The sequence below is a fragment of the Mixophyes fleayi genome, chromosome 2 (assembly GCF_038048845.1).
Source record: "Mixophyes fleayi isolate aMixFle1 chromosome 2, aMixFle1.hap1, whole genome shotgun sequence".
Lineage (NCBI taxonomy): Eukaryota > Metazoa > Chordata > Amphibia > Anura > Limnodynastidae > Mixophyes > Mixophyes fleayi.
In genome coordinates this window covers 3,502,722-3,520,242 of record NC_134403.1, presented here as the reverse complement: position 1 = coordinate 3,520,242, position 17,521 = coordinate 3,502,722, and the positions used below count along the sequence as shown (strand labels likewise).

Below are 17,521 nucleotides of genomic sequence, written 5' to 3'. Positions count from 1 at the left end.
GTCCATGTACATTTATTGGTGCGAATCATACAAGTTCAGGGTTTTTAATATATATTGTGGTGACCCACTCCTCTACGCAGTCCAGGTACATTTATTGGTGCAAATCATACAAGTTGATGGTTTTCTTGTTATATATATTGTGGTGACCCACTCCTCTACGCAGTCCAGGTACATTTATTGGTGCGAATCATACAAGTTCAGGGTTTTTAATATATATTGTGGTGACCCACTCCTCTACGCAGTCCAGGTACATTTATTGGTGCGAATCATACAAGTTGATGGTTTTCTTGTTATATATATTGTGGTGACCCACTCCTCTACGCAGTCCAGGTACATTTATTGGTGCGAATCATACAAGTTGATGGTTTTCTTGTTATATATATTGTGGTGACCCACTCCTCTACGCAGTCCAGGTACATTTATTGGTGTGAATCATACAAGTTCAGGGTTTTTAATATATATTGTGGTGACCCACTCCTCTACGCACTCCAGGTACATTTATTGGTGCGAATCATACAAGTTGATGGTTTTCTTGTTATATATATTGTGGTGACCCACTCCTCTACGCAGTCCAGGTACATTTATTGGTGCGAATCATACAAGTTCAGGGTTTTTAATATATATTGTGGTGACCCACTCCTCTACGCAGTCCAGGTACATTTATTGGTGCGAATCATACAAGTTGATGGTTTTCTTGTTATATATATTGTGGTGACCCACTCCTCTACGCAGTCCAGGTTCATTTATTGGTGCGAATCATACAAGTTCAGGGTTTTTAATATATATTGTGGTGACCCACTCCTCTACGCAGTCTAGAAAGATACCTCGTTGCAACGTTTTGGACTAATAACTATATTTTGAGGTGTTCAGAATACACTGTAAATTAGTGGAAATGCTTGTTATTGAATGTTATTGAGGTTAATAATAGCCTAGGAGTGAAAATAAGCCCAAAAACTTGATTTTTAAACTTTTTATGTTTTTTTCCAAAAAAATCCGAATCCAAAACCTTAAATCCGAACCGAGACCTTTCGTCAAGTGTTTTGCGAGACAAATCCGAACCCCAAAAATAATGAAAATCCGGATCCAAAACACAAAACACGAGACCTCAAAAGTCGCCGGTGCACATCCCTAGATTATATGATAGATATGTGATTCCAACGGGCGTATATCCCGCTCGGTATCATAGTGCCAGTTATCATGTCACTATAGGCAACAAATACAACCCCAAACGCAAATCTATATCATTGTTTACACAAGACCAGCAGTAATTATCCTCAATCAACTGAGTATAAGAAAACTATTATGTTAATATAACTGTGGAATAGCTGCGCTGTACCATAGATCACTTACTTTTCTCCCTGGCCGAGTGTTCCCAGCTCTCCAATAACATCTATTCAGTCTATTCTTATATCTAATCGATGCACTAACTTTAAACTATGCCCAAAGTATTAGTAATAATCCATTTATAGTTGGACAACGAGGTATAAGCTGTATAGTGGTTTTAATTTGACCTGAACACATCTGAGCTGCTGTGGAAGAAGCTTTTATTACCACATTGCAGAGTAAAGGTCGTGCAGACGGTAACATACGCTGCGGGGATGATAATAGATGTTGTACGAGGAAGCAGAAGGCAGCAGAGCCGCTCCTGGCCTCACATCACATCACAGCACCTTGTCAGGTCGGCTTTATTTTTGGAATATGATTTTATAGTTGGGTGAGAAGCTTTGTGTATTTTATATCAAACCTCAGCCTAATATTGTTCAGCATTTACACTCACTGGCTGGGATCTTGTCAATGTCAACATAATAGCGTAACATGGCGGATCCAAGGATGAAGGCGACTCCGGGGCCCATCACGGTCACCGCGAACAGAATGCCTGCAATATAAAAACATTTATATTTTCGTAAAAACCTTATGGTTCTCTAATTAGTTCTATCAGTACGGAGTATGTGTCGGACAAGGTTATACCTATGAGATACAATCTGCTCATCTATAATTTAAAGACATTCCTTTATTTTGGGTGAAAATGCAGCAACACATTTATATTATTCTGCTCCCATTAGGGGCTTATGTAAAAGTGTTGCCATGCGCACAATGTGCTGTTGTCCAATCAGATGTCTGCTTTCATCTTCTAAAATGCTGAAGAAAAATAACAAAATCTGTTTGATGAAACTAAAGATCAGAAGCAGAAAGATTTACAGTGAGAATAACAGGATTGTCCTGATGACACCAGAACACACGATAGTTCCACCATGTAAGATCCAGAGTTACTTATCATCACCAAAATTATCCTTTAGGAAACCTCATTATGCACAATATTGTATTCCCAGTGATATTGGCATGAAAGACAGTATTATATGTGTCCTCATGATCTGGGACTGGGAGTAAAACAAAGCTGCAGGTTACTTTTATAACTACTAACTCATAATATTATTGTAATGACTTAGAAACATTCACTGACAACTACTAATTTTTTTCTCTAAATGAAACCCAAAACAAATTGATTTGTGGGCCAGTGATTTAACACTCTAGTAAATTCAATTTACTGTACAGATTTGATCATGGGGAGGCTTATTTATATTCATAAGAGCAGGGCTGTAACTATCAGTCAGCAAACCTCACTTATATCAAAGTTGTTGCTTTTTTTTTTGGGGGGGGGGGCAGAGAATTGTATCTACCACCCTTCCCAAGCGCCTATGTTTATCTTATGACTTAGGTACTTTGTGCACAATAAAGGCCTATTTGGGCTATCGGTTCCATCACAGAGGAACAAAAAGACAAAACAGACTCCTCCCCACATGTGACTGTTAGTATATAAGAGCGCTTTCACTCTGTCTCCCCGCTGCTTTGCTAAGGTCTAGTGAGGAAACAGGAAGTGGGGGCACCTCATATCTGACCAATAAAAATAACGGACGCAGTACTATTCGCTACGCTCTGTATGTATATATATATAATGTTGAAGTCAGCAAATTGGATAAAGTCATTTCAATTAAAGTCGAGCAAACTTGGTTGTCTTTGTCTGAAAAGATGCGTACGGTATGCTAAGACGTACAAGGGCACGCTACGGCGTAAAAGGGCGTACGCATCCACTACACGTGGCAGCAACAATAATTGGTCTTTTACCATACATTCGCACAAACACACATATTAATAAAATAGTACACATTAATGGTACATAGTCAGTTATGTCGAAAAATAGTAGTAGTTATGTATTATATTAAAGTTACATGCATATTAGTAAAATATAAGGAACAGGTTGAAGGAATCATATCATATGTGGTATCATAATAAATCTCTTTACATTTCTTACTGTTTGGTTCACTCTGTGAAGGAATCGCAGAGTGCATACGCAAGTTATGAATGATAGGGAATTATGAACTACTTAAGACTAAGGAATCTTGGCGGAAAGAGCCGAGCATACCCCCTGGAGAGATGACCCCCTCCTTTGGATTCCTTAGGATGAACTAGCCAATGATTGACAACCCCTTGGACCTTCCTGAGACCTGGACCAATAGATGCAAGCTATACCACCTTCATTGTATTACTGTATTTCTGTGTGTATATAAGCAGCAGCTTCTCATCCAGTGTTCAGACATCTTGTCCCCAGACTTCAGGATTGAATGACTGCACTGGATCCAGAGCACCTGCGATAAGTAACGGCTGTATTTATTATTAATTCGCTTGAGCATATTATTCTACTTATTGCGAATAAATCTTTGTGCGTTGGAAACACAAATCGAGGTTCGACAATCGTTATTGGTTAGTGACATTACGCACATAACAATAAATATATATATGTCCCCCAAACGCATATTGAGTAGGTGACCGGGGGCTCTCCGCTACTTATATACATAAGGGAGGAGTCTGCCCACAATAAGTTCCTTCACAGACGTACATGTTACTAACCTGCCTACATCTGTATTCTATCTGTATAAGTATACTACTGTATAACCTGCATTGCCTGTTGCTACTTTTGAATGCTGCTGTACTACAAGTTACCAACTGCGAGTAGCTGAATTTATTCATCTGTTCTTATCATCTTCATTAAACAACAACCTGTTTAAGTTACAAAAGTGTTGTGGTTTAACATCCACATTAACACCGCTGACACCTTTAGTAACATCAGAGGTATAACCAACAGTGTCAGTAAGCCATCAGTATGCTCAGAATAACAGAGCGGATGGAGAGACATCGCTGGACCCCTCAGTAATGAGCCCAGTAACAACTGCTTGGCTCGCTTCGCCAGTTATTAGAGGATTCCTGTACATTACCTGCTAAAGAACACTGTATGAAAGAATTTAGCAAAGGAAAACATGAGTTTTCATATCAGAACAATGTGTATTTTAGATTATAACAGATGGAGTAGATTTTATTGCAACAAATGTTGCACTGAAGATTAAGTGGGAAATCTGCATCACAGTATTAAAAAAAATCACACAGATATAACTAGCGTGAGAGGCTTCAGTTAGTTCCAGAAAATCATTTTGTGCCTTTCTCTGTAATAAATTCCACTCTGTCTGCACATACTGTTCAGATTTGGGAATGTTGTTTTTATAGATAAAGCAATTTGTTATTATGGTCTACTCTTATATGTGTCATCAGAGAACACACTGGAAGTATTATGTAAAATGTAATCTAACTATCAAGTGTTTTTATAAACTAAAAACTATGAACTTATTTATTGATTACTTTTGTTTCATGGAAAATCCCCTTAGAGACCACATGTGAATCAGTGCCAATGTTATTCACTTGTTGATTTCCAAATATAACTTAATATTTTTATTGACTGGAATGTCTAAGTTCATCATCAATTTAATCCAGGTCCAGTTCTGTAACAGCAATGAATCTGTACAGCAACCAAATATTAAAATACTCAAAATTAATTCAACTCTCACTGCTGGATAAAAAAATGGATTTGCTATAATGGACAAGAAAATTCCAAATTCAAACAAAGTTTAATATTTTGTTTGCCCTTCAAAGTTTTAGCTACAGTTTAATGATCTGATAAAAAGCTCAAATCATAAAGCATGCCATGTCTCTGTGATGAACCATGATCTCGAATCTTCAGAGGAATGCAAGATGGAGAAGTATGACTGACCTGTGGGAATGTCAGATATCGTTCTGTTTCACACCACACACTGGACAGATTTAGTTTAGTATAAACAGTTTAGTTATTGGTCATTGGTGGATTTATAATTTAACACCTTTTCTCTGTGTCTCTTTTTTAAATACATCTCTTTCTTTTCCACGCAGTCTCTATATCACAGTAAGATGAAGCATATTTTTGGACAATTTTGTGCAAAACATTTTTCTTTGATACATAATAAGTCAAAATGTGCCCATAATCTGACATGTTGTGCTTTAATATATTCTTGTATTACATGTTGATGTAACATACAATATACCCTTAAAATGATCTTAGTTAAAGAACTTCATTTCCCCAGACATCTGGATTTGATCTAACGATGGGAGACTCAACACTGATTGTAATTCTGCACAACATGTCTCGTTATCTGGGGATTTCATTCATTATAAACGATACTCAAAAAATTTTAATTTATGGAGAATATTTGATCCTACATGTTAGGGAATCTCAGTCCTGCAATGTATATCACTTTCCTTCCATGGAGAGACTTAATTTGAATAACAACAGCTTGAACACAATCATCTCTTCCTTTCTTATGTTAATATATTATGATCTGACTCTAATGTAAAATAATATTATACGCAGTGTTCAGACAGTTGTACAAGTTATGAAACCAGTGACTGCTGTGAAAAACAGACAAATAATTACACTAATATAACTTGTAATATTCTAGAATCAAGTGGTTAAAATGGTCTAGATAAATAACTACATATTACCTAGTCCATAAAAATAATCTGTTATTATTATTATTATTAATAATATTATGATTATCTTATCGCTAGTGTTGTTTGTCCGCAGGTCACTGTCCCCTTAGAGGCAGCAGTAACTCTTTGGTCCTTCGGTCAGGGGGGACCCTTGTTTGGCTCGGTGACGGGGGGCAAGTGTGAGTTTAGAGGGGGTATAGTCACTCTGACGCCATGTTAGCGCATGCCAGATATTTTATGGATGAGATCTGCTGTTAGTGGATGCAGGGCGGTTTCGCCAATCTTTCCACATTTGCTTGTTGTCATCAGCTTGGTAACTGTCCCGCAGAGCTCTTTCTCCACCACCAAAAGGTAATTTAAGTTAATAAACTGTGACCTCCATTTTTAGCCAACTTATATAGGTCTCCGAGTCTTTATTTTAGATAAGTTAAAGTTAAGTTAAGTAAAGGTGTTGTGAAGGGGAAGAGGGACATACACAGAGAGCTATTTATGTTATGATAGAGCAGTACAATGGCAAATGCAATTCAATACAATAATGGTAAAGTAAAGATCAGTAAATACACAGGACATGTCTCGCTATCTACGCCACTACTTGCAGCACTGCACACTCAGTGTCCCTCCTTTGTACATTAATCTGGCTCAGTCAGTCTATATTGTGTGACAACTGTGTGATCTGCTTGAGCGCTCGGTGACTGTAAAGTGATGAGAGGAGGAATGTCACCTTTCTTTATCAATAATCCTCATATTGTGGTTAGTTATCTTGTTATTTCCTTTTGGGGGAAAAAACAGTATGTCATTTTTTTTCAATGGTAGGTTTACAAAAGAGCAAACAATGACATAAGAGAAAATATTTGTGTTCTGACAGATCGGACAGAGGTGAGTTTACAACTGCAGACACTGAAAAGCAAAAAAAGGCAAGGTTATTATGATGAATAAAATGTTACCTTTGTAAAACTTCTGACACCCCTTGTGACGCTAACACCCCATAGACATCACAAACAGCTTCTTGCTTGAAATTAAGGCTGCTTTATTTCTTCACAATAAACAGCAAACTCTCGTCAGGATGACACCAGTAATCAGAATCACCTTGCCTGCAACTCCTTGTGATCTAATGCTAGTCTAACACATACTCACTAACCACTGGCCAACTTGCTCATCATCAGTCACATACATAGCAACTCAGTACAGGTTTAAATACTATAAACCGCTCCTTTCATCTAATTACCTCATTAAACCATCTGTGGGGGTTCATCCTAGGAGTCTTGCTATGCAAATATTTAACTCTGTCTGCCAACTTAACTGCAGATTCCCTGGGACCTCACCTGACCCTATGCAAGAGAGGTGTGGCATACAGGACACTTTGAATTATAAAGAATAAAACTGTTACAGTGACAGTATGCCAGATATACAGTATATTCTTGCTTTCAATACATCCAATACTTAAAATAGGTCAAGACCTCAGCAAATGACAAGAAAAATACTTAAAGTATAAGTAAAACAATCTGCCTCACCTGCCACATGACATTCAGCATGGCCCACAAGACATTTCCCATGGTCTACAAGACATTCCATCTTGCCCACAAGACAATCCCCATGGCCCACAAGACATTCCCCATGGCCCACAAGACATTCTCTCTGGTCCACAAGGCATTCTGCATGGCCCCCGAGACATTCCCTCTGGTCCACAACATATTCCCTCTGGTCCACAAGACATTCCCCTTGTCCCACAAGATATTCCCCATGGCCCACAAGACATTCTCTCTGGCCCACAAGACATTCCCCTTGTCCCACAAGATATTCCCCATGGCCCACAAGACATTCTCTCTGGCCCACAAGACATTCCCCTTGTCCCACAAGATATTCCCCATGGCCCACAAGACATTCCCTCTGGCCCACAAGACATTCCCCATGGCCCTCAAGACAATCCCTCTGATCCACAGAACATTTCCATAGAAGAAAACTCTACCTGGATGCTTTAACTAGTATTCTAGTAATTGGAAGCTAGGTGTGACTGTTCCGGCTTCTACTGTTATTCATTCATCATACAATATTTTACCTCTGATAGACTCACAGATTAAGTGCACAATATGTGCGTCAAAGGATCTCTTAAATGTGATCAGCTGTACAACTATTTTATGTAGAACCAAACATAGTACTTTGACCTCTATAAATTGGGTGGACAATTTAAATTAAATTAAAGGAATATTTTACAGGATAACAGTAAGAATACGTTTAGAACTATTATTTATTTTGTCCTACAAACTTATCATCCCGCCAGCAATAACCAGATTACAGTGATTTTAGGTGGCATTTTTGGGACATTTAAACGTTCATAACACCTATAGGGAACTGAAGAAAGATTCTATTATAGAATTTAAAAATTATATTAAACAGATTATTAAATACAATGTTCAAAGTTATTATATAACTGAAACTATTGCTACATTTTTAAAACAAAATTTCTTTGTGTACATACTACCCAAAATACATCTTACAAAAAAGAAATCTCACCAGGTCCTCCCATCCCCGACAACTAATTTGTAATAATATCCTATAGAAATAAGTTACCATCGGTTGGTGCATCCAGAACATAGTAATCATTAGGGGTGTGCACCGGCCACTTTTGGTGTTTTGGGTTTTGGGTTCTGATTAGCTTAAGGTTTTGGGTTCTGATTTGTTTTGCCAAAACACCCCACGAAAGGTTTTGGTTCTGATTTTGGGTTTTGGGTTTTGATTTTTTTAAACAAAACATAAAAAGTGCTAAAATCCATATTTTTGTTTTTTTTTCACTCCTACACTATTATTAACATCAATAACATTCATTTCGGTAACTCCAGACCGAAGAGGTGCATTTTTTGGTCTTCTGACCAGGCATGACGATGGGCTTTTTTATCCCATGGACAACAACTGTTTCCCCCCCTGGTGCCTCATTTAAGATAATCACATCAGTATCCTCCTCGTCAAATTCCTCCTCAGCGCCAGCTACATCAATATCCTCCTCCCGGTGTACAACATTCACACCTTCATTAGCCAAATCTATAACTGGACTGTGGGTGATCCTTCCAGCATATGCAGAGGGCGTGCTGCAAATGGTGGAAGGAGCCACCTCTTCCCATACAGTGATGGGAAGGTGAGGCTTCACAACCACCAACACCCTTGGTCTCGCCTTGGGTATTTGTGATGCCATCTCTTTAGAAGGCAGAGTTGTTTGCTGTGTTGTTGATGACAGCTTAAGTCTCTTACATTTTTTAGAGGGGGGGGGGAGGAGGACTTATATCCTTGGGTGAAGCTGAACCACTAGTCATGAACACGGGCCAGGGCCTAAGCCGTTCCTTGCCACTCCGTGTCGTAAATGGCATATTGGCAAGTTTACGTTTCTCCTCAGATGATTTGAATTTTCTTTTTATACTAATTGTAGTGAACTTTGGCTTTTTGGATTTTACATGCCCTCTACTAGGAGATTGGGCATCGCCCTTGGCAGATGACGTTGATGGCATTTCATCGTCTATGTCATGACTAGTGGCAGCAGCTTCAGCATTAGGAGGAAGTGGGTCTTGATCTTTCCCTACTTTATCCTCCAAATTTTTGTACTCCATTATATGCAGCACAAGAGAGCGTACCCCTAAACCACACACACTTTGAGACTGCGGAAACAGTGAACGTAGTAATATAGATTGCAGTACCTATCTTTTTGGGACTGCAGAAACAGTGAACGTTGGTAAATATAGCAGTACTAATATTTCTGGACTGCAAGAACAGTGAACGTATTTTAATTTAGCAGTACTAATATTTCTGGACTAGAAGAACAGTGAATGTAGGTAAATATAGCAGTACTAATATTTCTGGACTGCAAGAACAGTGAACGTAGGTATTGCAGTACTAATATTTCTGGACTGCAAGAACAGTGAACGTAGGTATTGCAGTACTAATATTTCTGGACTGCAAGAACATATTGCTATCGATTTTTTTATATACTTTTTAAATATTTTTTATTTTTTTTTTATATAATTTTTTTTTTTATTTTTTTTTTATGATTTGTTAATAATTATAAAATTACTATGGACTTATCAGAACAAAGCACAGGACAAAAGCACCACTGGACTCAGCAGGACAGACACTGACCAAAGCACCACTGGACTCAGCAGGACAGTGCACAGGACAAAAAAAGCACCACTGGACTCAGCAGGACAGAGCACAGGACAAAAGCACCACTGGACTCAGCAGGACAGAGCACAGGACAAAAGAATAAAGCCCCACTGGACTGATCACACAGGAGCAGGAGCACCACTACCCTACAACCTCCCTCTTCCCTGATCACAGCCCAAATGAAGATGGCGGCCGCAGGCGCCGAATTTATGACATCCGAGTCTCGTGAGATCCGACGCGAGACTTGGATGTCATAGCCTCGCTTCGGATTTTTTTCCCGGGCAGAAGTACCCGAACAGTGCTCAGATCCCGTCGGATACGCACTGTTCGGGTGGGCTCGGATTAGCGGAATCCGAGCCCGCTCATCCTTAGTAATCATACACTAAAGGTGCCAAGAGAAACAGTAAATGATCTGTGAGTTACTAGATAGTGACCTTAAAGGTGCCCCATCATTGATTCAAGATTTGAGAGAGGTCATGTCTACAGATGACTCCAAAGTGTTGGTGATGATTTGTTTTAAAAGTGTTTTCACATCCATTCACCATGAGTGGTATTGATACAGTTCACACCATGTTATTAGATGATCCAACATACAGACTAACATTGATAAAAACAGGTGAAGCATTTGAAAACAATGTCCGGATAACCATTTAACATGTTAGGATCTATTAAGCGGTTGTGTGGCAGCCGGCAGCGAAGGAAATATTGTCCAGGTAAACAGAAGAGCGGATTCAATTAACTATCAACAAATCTTAGAAGCAAATGTCCCAGGCTCAGTGATGAGAGTAAAGCTGAGAAGAGGTTGGCTATTCATGGGGTGACAAGTTCTGCCTAAAAATGCTATTTTTTTTTTTTAATATTTCTTTAGTTGAATCCATTTTGTAAAATGTAAAATGTAATTGTGGATACAGTATTTCAAAGAATATATTTTTTTTCATGTACATTTGATAACAAAATTAGTTGAACCCAAAAAAATTCAACCAATTTTGTTCTCCATGAATAAAAATACCAAACATTGACTGACAGAAAAACTCCATTAAGGGTTTATTTTGCAATTATAATGACTATTATGTGGTTTATAGATACTCTGTCTAGCAGATTGTATAACGTATCACTTATCTGTCCTAAGGCTCCTGTCATTTTCAAAGTCCCAAATGTAGTTAGTCCTTTGTGCACCAACATTTTGCAAACAGAACAGAGTACGTGAAAATCTCGTACAAAATTGGTAGCGTCAGGTTTGTGACACTGAAGTGGGGTCTATAAGAGAGTGTAAATAGAATATGTTTATTGATAGGATAAGCATTATATTTGAAAAATAGATCCATTGGTTTCTCACTAATATGTTAATTATTGAGATCATTTATTAATTATGTTCAGTTTGTACAACAACATGGGTTGACACACACACACAGCACATGCACAGCAATATAAACAGTAGGAATGACCATTCTTAGAGCTTATAGTCTAGAGAGAGAAAGGGGAAAGCAAAATAAGGTGTAGTTTGGAGTAGTGACACAGAGTTGTGCCCAAATAAAGGTTCAAGATTTGGTAATTGGCAGAGTTGATATTGGAGAGAGGGTAACATTGACAAGATTGGACTCAGACCTCTGTGAAAAGAGAAAGGTGCTGTCACAAGACACTGAGCGGTTCTGCAGGAGCTTCAGAGGACAGGTGTGGTCCTTGCAGGGAAGGCTGGACTGGGACTAAATAGCAGTCCTGGAATATAGAACCCCTATTTTTACATGCGACCAAAGTAAGAAGAAAACTAATCAGCTATAACCTCACAGAGGGTTCCACAGCTCTATGGAAGTGTCACAACTGTAGTCCTAGTAGTTTTTATTCAATGCACCAGTGACCTGACCTAACTAAGGCTAAGCCGCCCACTTCAACCAACATTTGGTAGCCCAATAGCAGATTCAAGTACATAGTCCCTTCTGGCAAAAGCCAAAGTTGCCAGTCAGGGCCTGATTGGAAGTGTGACCATAATGAGAGAGGAGGAGATCAGAAAACAATTTGGAATATTTGGATTTTATATGAATATGTCCGAATAATTCTGAGAAGTGAAACATTATGGATAGATTGCACCTTACAGTCCAAATTACTAACAATGTTTGCTATTATATTATTTATAAGACACAAGTTTAAAAAAATAATCATTATAGCCCCTTCCTATAACATAGACCAGGAAACGTCAGAAGAGAAAATTATAACAGCAAAGCCACAAACTGCACAAAATGAATAGTTTACAAAGTCCAAAATGTTTTCTGAATTGCTTCTAAAATTAAAATAACAAACTCAGTTGTGAAATTAGTTCCAGTGGACTAAAATGTCTAAAGTCAAGTAAAACAAATTGTGCCTTTTTTCCCAGGATGGCCCTGCTTTCTAAGAGAAATTACTACTAAAATATGTATAAATGAGAATGTTGATCTGTTGATGCTCCGAACTAATACCACTTTCATACTGCCGCCCCGGCAATATCCCGGGTTGTTAACCAGGGATATTGCCGGGGCACAGGGCAGTATAGATAAGAAGATTCCCGGGTCGGGCGGGTTCATACTGCACCTGCCCGACCCGGGTTTTAGAAAAAAAAAAGTGAAAAAAAAAGATTTTAATTACTAAAAAAGACAAAACAAATGTCTACTTAACTTATTTTCAGCCAGCGGTGTCTCCGGTGCGTTGCCGGCTGTCAGGGGGACCTCTGGGTACTAAAATGACGTAATTTCTAGTCCAAATTTTTTTTTTTACAGTATGAATGGTGAGACCCAGGAATTACACGGGTTGCACCATTCATACTGCAGGGGAGCGGGGTCCAACACGGGAATTACCCCTTGCAAAATCCCGGGTCTAAGTCCCGGGATTTTAGACCCGGGATTTTGTGGTTGGACTATTCCTACTGCACCAAGACCCGGGTTTTTCAGCGTGCCTCTGCAAAAACCCAGGTTTTTGGTGCAGTATGAATGGGGTATAACTGACCGGGTCCTATAACTGCATGATTCACAACAGGTAATTTTTTGGCATGAACTGGGGTGTGTTTGGGTGAATGAAGAGTGTGCCTTGAGTGGAAGAGTGTGGGACTTATTTTTCTTTGTTGGGAGATATATACATGTTTTTCTTCTTGCAGAGAACAGAATGTATGAGCTGGCTATTATGACCTGTGGAACATTCAGATGATGTCAGTGTTATTAACTAAGTAACTTACTTTTTTATCACATTTGTGATATTTTTTGATTCATTTAAATTAACAAACCTTAATCAAGTATAAGTACCATCTTTTATCAAACAATTATGTTATTATGTCAAATTCCAACTACATTCAGCTTGTCTTACCTATATAGAGAGGAGAGTTCTTTTTGCTGGCGAAATCATCAATGTAAGAAATGCCGAATGGCTGAATGGGCACACCTCCAATGCCAAGCAGGATCTGACCCAGGAAGAGTATAGACAGAACGTCCTTGTTCTCTTTCCCCATTCTCGTTACACACTGGCTGTTGCTCTCACTTTGGCTTATAAGGGTTGGTTGACAGATATCTGTAGCATTGCTGTAGACACCTGGAAGAGTCAGAGGTAAGTGAGACCAGAGCAGTGACATCAGAGTGTACAGCACAATCTGGGAGGGTCCCAGTCTCTGTCCCTCAAAACAGGCACTTACTGGCAACCGATTTGTCATATTCATACTGTCCCATAATAAAGTGAGGTAGACACATGATAAATCCAGCAGTACAGACAATCAGAGCACCGCACCCAATGAATCGGGGTCGGTGAACTCGACTTCCAAAGTAGCTGACAAAGACGATTAACACTGTATTCCCGATCTGAAAGCAGAAGTAATGTGAAATACTGTTGTTAGAGAGAATATAACTACAAACAATTTCTTTACTTGAAGATAGATCCAGATGGACTTTTTTGCTTTCTTTTTAAAAATCCAGATACAATGTTATCCCTCACACCATGTCCAGTAGAATGGAGAATGAGTCATCAAACTATTGAATTGGGTAATAATTACCAGGACTCAGTAAGACTGACAGGAGAACCATGGAGAGGGTTACATGAATTATAGGGAAGAGAACAACAAAATTGTAATCTCCAGCTTCCTGAATATTTGCTATTTAATTAGTACAATGAGACCCCCAATTATGTTTGATAGACCAACGCGCCTGTCTTCGTTTGCTGTGTGTTCTTACAGGTATCCTTGCATCAGAATAGTTTTCAAGACCAATCAAAGCTTGGAGAACGTCACAATACTATATACATATTCAGATTTCTCCAAATTGCATTAGATGTTACTTTTTTTAATTTTGTGCTTCAAACTATGATCAATGTTCAACACAATTGTCTACAGCATAACACAAATAATTAATTCCTTTACTTCACATTACAATCTTCTTTCTTATCTTCAAGGAAAACAAGAGCTTATTTTAAATCAAACAAATATTTAAAAACACCATTTTTGAGGTAGCAAAGGTCAAATGTGTAAGTTCCGTCCTTAGACCATTAATTGATTGAAAACGTTACCTTGTCAAGAAGAAAATTTAACTGCAAGGATATGTAATCTGGGACAATAAAACCATGGATTGCTACAAATGTAAGAATTTTGTAAAGTTGCCATTTTTAGTTTTACAATGAATTTACAACCAACAGTCTAATAACTACTAATATGTTCAGATAATATGAGATCCGGATGTCTAACACACCCTATTAACATGTGCAGTGTAAGATTAAACAGTTCTCTGTCCTACTATCATGCTTAGCCTGATGCTGAGTGACATCTCTTGCATGTGGTTTCCAGCAGATTAGATTAGATGATCATCTGGCATTATTTACAGCACAAATTTTCTACTTCAGTCTGTATATTTTGGGAACAGCCATGGGTACCTCAGTACAGTAATAATTTGATAATCCTTCCAGATTTTCCTACAGGCCTTACCTGCAGTAAAACCTTCTCCATGAGCTATGTCCTAAAAGCTTTACACTGTGCACACTTAGGTCACAATATAATTCTCATCACTACTATGAAATAGTGCAGCTGCTTTCCTATCACAGACCCAATGTTTTGCAATGCACCCTTTCCTATGTGAAAATCTGGTTTCACACTGGGCACCAACTTTGGTGAAAACCCCAGGCAGACCTGGTTATATAGGGAATATTGTTCCCTATGTTCCCTAATATTGTTCACTACTGTTTGTACTGTGTACAGCGCTGCGGAATCCATGTGGCGCCTTACAAATAAACAATAATAATAATAATAATAATAATATGGGAGGTGAGGGTCAACCACGCTTCCTAAGCAATTGAAATGCTGCCACAATAGGAACCAATTGGTAGATGGAGTGAGGTCTCTACCCTTCAAGGTTTACAAGAAATGAAAGGAGGTTCCTGGGCGCAAATTTCAATTGGATTCCAACAAATATATCTATAAATGTCAATGTTGCACTTAGACAATAGGGTTTTCCCCCAAATCAATAATTTCAAACATCTTGCCTTGAAGTATAGGACAATGACATCTTGGCTCCCAGGCTGAGGATGTGGGCTTTCTGGGTCTGACACTAGCCAGCATGTTCTGATCTGACTGTTATGTGCAAAGACTTTCTAATACTCCTGGTGTTGGCATCATCATTGCCATCAGGTGTGCTTCAGACATTATATTAACCCAGGGGACTGACTGCCAGGTTACCATTATTATGTGCCTGTCTCCATTTCTCTTTATGTTATCTCATGTACGAGACCCTTAGATTATTCTTGACTATGATTCTGAGTTCTTTTATTGTTTTCTCTTATTGCAGCTATATCATTGACTCTGTGAATGCTGAATCTAGAGACACAACTGCCAGCATTTACAAAGACTGTGTCCAGCTCTGCTATCATGGTTTCTACCCTGCCCTGATTACCAAGTTCCCTATACACTTAGTTCATGTCTTAACTACAAGTGTAGTTTACATTCAAATTTGAATAGTGGACACCTCTTCATATCTCACAGGACCCCACTTAATGAAGAGCGTTATTTCTGCTTTCTGGTGCTAGGTTGCTGGCACCAGTTTTATTATAGACAGTTTCTACTAAAGATAATCATGTCTTAGTTTCATCCACTGTGATATGCCCTCTATGTTGATGTTCTCCTGTTTCTACACTACCACCAGCCACTGAGATCTATCCCTTGGAGTACTAGTACCCTTACAGCAGGTCACTGGAGCCTCCTACACAACAATGATGTCTTCAAGCGTTAAGTATCTGCACTTCTGCTTATGGCCGAATATTTACCATACAAAATTCTCATGCATGTCATAGACTAGTGACCAAATAACAACTATATAAAGTGCTGGCAGGTCTGTAGCAAACCGACAGTTCATTGAGGTTTGTTTCCAACAAGCATTCCTGAATTTATTCATTGGACTGATTACACATGTTTGACCCCTGACATTGGACAACCACCTTTCTCGCTCTTGATCTCTATCAACGTTTTCTGAATATTCTCCTCTCTGCTTATAGTCCATCATTTTGGAAGCTACCCTTGTCTACACAGGTGCTGAGACTGAATGATTCAAGTTTTGTTCAAAAGTTTTAATAGATATTTCTGCTGCTGGAATCCACTCTTTGTATTGGCTTGTACATGCTCTACTGCAAGTTTTTCCTAAATACATTGTTTTTTCTTTGTACTTTCTGCTATTTTTATCTATGTATTTATAGTTGTATCTTACTTCTGTTGGACAAATACAAGCATATAGTTACTATAAAGTGAATAGATGTAATAGTTGTAATCCAGTGAGTCCACTGCTCAAAATAGTAATAGTATAATAACTTATGATATTAGTATATTATTTTGTATAAACTACATACTGATATATTTACAGAGAATGATAAAATGTAGGGCTGTAGCTAAACTAGAGTTCTACCTCATTGAAAGAAGCCAGTATACCAGACGTCTGGCTGGATATTCCAAACCGCTTCTCAATGGTTGAAATGGAGCTCTTGAGGTAGCCTGAGAGGAGGAGCTGAGACAGCTGTAATAGTCCGTGGCATACAACAAATACCTAGTATAGAAAGACAAAACACGCAATTAATATTTTCATTCATTCACTTAATATCATCTTCTCTTAGCACCACTGTGACATACCTGGAGAGAACATTAGACAATTCTACAGATATAGAGATTTTTACAAATAGTGTAGTAATTCAGCATAGCTTGTAATTTCTCAGATTTTGATTATTTTAGGCAACTCAGATTAACTTAATGATGCACAGGGGCTCCTATAATATTTGACGCAAACTACATTGTGAATGCATAATACGCTTTTTTCACTAATTACATTTGCAGCCTTATGTAGACTGAGAAGCATCCTGCCCTTATGGCCCCATATGATTGAAAAGGCAGAATGGGAGAAGAATGGGGTGTGTAAGTGTGGAGCAAATGTGATTTATGTAGACTGAGATTCAAACCCTTATGCACCTGCCAGGAATGGCAAACTTGCCGGTGCTCGATCACTGGTGTAAATGATGAACTCATAGTGGTGACCATCAGTATCGATGCTCC

General features: G+C 38.5%; 1 protein-coding gene across 5 annotated transcripts in view; it reads right to left on the bottom strand.

Moving 5' to 3' along the window:
* The window catches only part of LOC142140620 (solute carrier organic anion transporter family member 2B1-like), a 110,735-nt gene that overhangs the window by 51,009 nt on the left and 42,205 nt on the right, over positions 1 to 17,521 (bottom strand). For all 5 annotated transcript variants that reach the window (XM_075198328.1, XM_075198327.1, XM_075198326.1 and 2 more), the window contains 4 exons: positions 16,884 to 17,021; positions 13,646 to 13,808; positions 13,324 to 13,545; positions 1,778 to 1,876 (listed from right to left, as the gene is read on the bottom strand). In XM_075198328.1, coding sequence (XP_075054429.1) covers positions 1,778 to 1,876; positions 13,324 to 13,545; positions 13,646 to 13,808; positions 16,884 to 17,021 — 622 coding nt within the window. The remainder of the gene's footprint in view (positions 1 to 1,777; positions 1,877 to 13,323; positions 13,546 to 13,645; positions 13,809 to 16,883; positions 17,022 to 17,521) is intronic.